General features: G+C 30.0%; 1 protein-coding gene across 2 annotated transcripts in view; it reads left to right on the forward strand.

The window, feature by feature from the left end:
• Positions 1-2,500, forward strand: part of LOC144968974 (uncharacterized) — a 43,386-nt gene that overhangs the window by 23,416 nt on the left and 17,470 nt on the right. For both annotated transcript variants that reach the window (XM_078907879.1, XM_078907880.1), the window contains exons 3-4: positions 590-760; positions 1,591-1,715. In XM_078907879.1, the coding sequence (XP_078764005.1) occupies positions 590-760; positions 1,591-1,715 (296 nt within the window). The remainder of the gene's footprint in view (positions 1-589; positions 761-1,590; positions 1,716-2,500) is intronic.

Below are 2,500 nucleotides of genomic sequence, written 5' to 3' on the forward strand. Positions count from 1 at the left end.
TATAACACGTCTGTACAAAAAAATTCCTTTTTGGGATGCAGTAAAGTATTATTATTATTATTATTATTATTATTATTATTATTATTATTATTATTATTATTATTATTATTATTATTATTATTATTATTATTATTAGTATTATTATTTTTGTTGTTATTATTATTATTATTATTATTATTATTATTATTATTATTATTATTATTATTATTATTATTATTATTATTATTATTAGTATTATTATTATTATTATTATTTCAGTTGAACTTTTGGATGCATTGGGCGATGTCGGAATAGACATACTGACAAAAGTGTTTAATATGATCTTCAGCAATATTGGCTTACAGGTGACAGTTCGTCTTACATGTTGTTGCTGTTGACTAAGATCCACTTTTTCAGCGCTTTATGCCCGTTTAGTGGATATTTGTCTTTATAAATGTTCAAGATTTTCTGCTTGTTTAAAGCCTTTGTTGAAGTTGCTAGTTGGCAGCTAGAATCATGGGATAGATTTGTTTGTATTTTGAGATCAAGGTTTTACTTTACAGGATCTCACCCATAATAAAGAGCAATGCTTTTGTTATTTTTTTTTCAGAGGTGTCGATTTCTGGAAGAGCTGTTACGTCATTCGGGCTATGTGCAAATCCAATTGCTACACACCGTTTTACAGCCCTCTTTACACAGGGATTTCATGTACACGGTCCGATCACGATTTCCAGACATTGATTTTAACCCTGTCAGTACCTACATCACCAGAGAGCTCAAGGTAACACATTGCTTTTAACCCTTTGAGTACCAACATTACCGGAAAAGCTTTACGTGAAGCATCACCAGAGAGTTCAAGATGGGTGATCAAGATGTGAAAACAAAAGATTTAGACATTTATTTTATCGTGATGATAAAAGTACAAACAGCGATAAGGCCAGCGACTATTTTTCAGTTCACGTCTTATCTCTGATACAATTTTACATTGATATTTTGAAAGAATACGGTTATCTCTAAAATAAATAAATAAATAAATAAATAAATAAATAAATAAATAAATAAATAGATCATAACTGAACACTCTGACTAAAATGAATCATGAGTTGCATCGCTATTACTCCTCTCTTGGTGTGACTGTTTAGATTTGAAATGTTATAATATGAGAAATTATGTTTTGATCCAAATTCAGTATCGCTGTTAAAGATTAAGGCTCTTTGGATCCGATCGTAATCCTTTTTATGATGATATTTTGTTGATTTTCTACAGTATCCTGACTAAACAATTTTTTTCTTTTTACCCACAGACTATTTGCTCTAAATATTAATTGAAAAAATAAAGAACTTTAATTTTTTTCAAAAGCATCAAACCTGAGAATTTGCAATTTTGGGGTTGATTCTTTTCGACAAGTTTTAGGTCATTTTAATTGATCGATATTTGATAACATAGTTTTCACGCCAAAATAAAGAAGTCTATTTGTTTCAGAGTACAGCGGTGTTATGGCGTAATATGACAACTATATAAAATGTACGTATATGATTGAAGTTATTTTTCCTGATTGTCTTCATATTTAAAAGATTGTTCTTATTTTTCCTAATTGTCGTCACTTTCCAGGACAAATTGTCTCGACTCCGACTAGACACATTTCACCGTGTGGGCAGTGCCCATTTCCAGAAGGATCATGACGTTGAACCGGTCAAGCTACCTAATCTACAATATTCCAGTAGATCTGTCAAAAGGTAGGCGTTACAAGAAATAAATACATTAATTGTTTTATAATTTTTAGATTTGCCAGCAATTCTGTGTTCAATGGCAAAAAATTAAGATTGGATTTTTGGGGAAAAAAATTGCTTTGGCTCCAAATCCTATTTTTAAAGAATAGATGTTATAGAATCCTTTAACTTCATCTTTTGTGTTGCACTATACCTTACACAGCACAAACCATTACCACTTAGTTTAAGGCAACAGGTCGCGATGTTTCCATTATCATCCAAAAAGATTTTATAAACAAACGCTGTTTGTATTTATTACTATTCAACAATCAGGAACTATCCAATTGAAAAAGCGTAAAATAAATATATGTCTAAAAAGTTCTGCAGACTCAGTATTTGTTCTCATTCATTTTAAATAGATAAAGGGAGTATATTTCGAAGCTGTCTCAATCTTTTCACAATACATTGTTGTGCACGTCCTGTGTGCTGTATATTATAGCTATTTCTATTACTGGATTTTGGATTCATAACTAAACTTGTCCAAACGTATTGAAAATATGAAATCTGTTACATACTGTTTAACTAAATAGAGAGTTGGGAGCACAATAACGATTTCATAGAAAAGCCAAGAAAAATCATGGCCCTCATTTACACAATTTTCAAACAAATTTTACGACCTTTCTTTTTTCTATAAATAATTTCGTAGCAACCTAGATACGTCATCGTGTGTTTTAAAAATTACCATATTTTACATCTTATTTATATGAGTAATTCTTACTAGTAGATGCGACAAAAACTCATGACATTGTTAT

This window comes from Berghia stephanieae, chromosome 3 (genome assembly GCF_034508935.2).
Source record: "Berghia stephanieae isolate SIO BIC M18660-M18661 chromosome 3, UCSD_Bste_1.3, whole genome shotgun sequence".
NCBI lineage: Eukaryota > Metazoa > Mollusca > Gastropoda > Nudibranchia > Aeolidiidae > Berghia > Berghia stephanieae.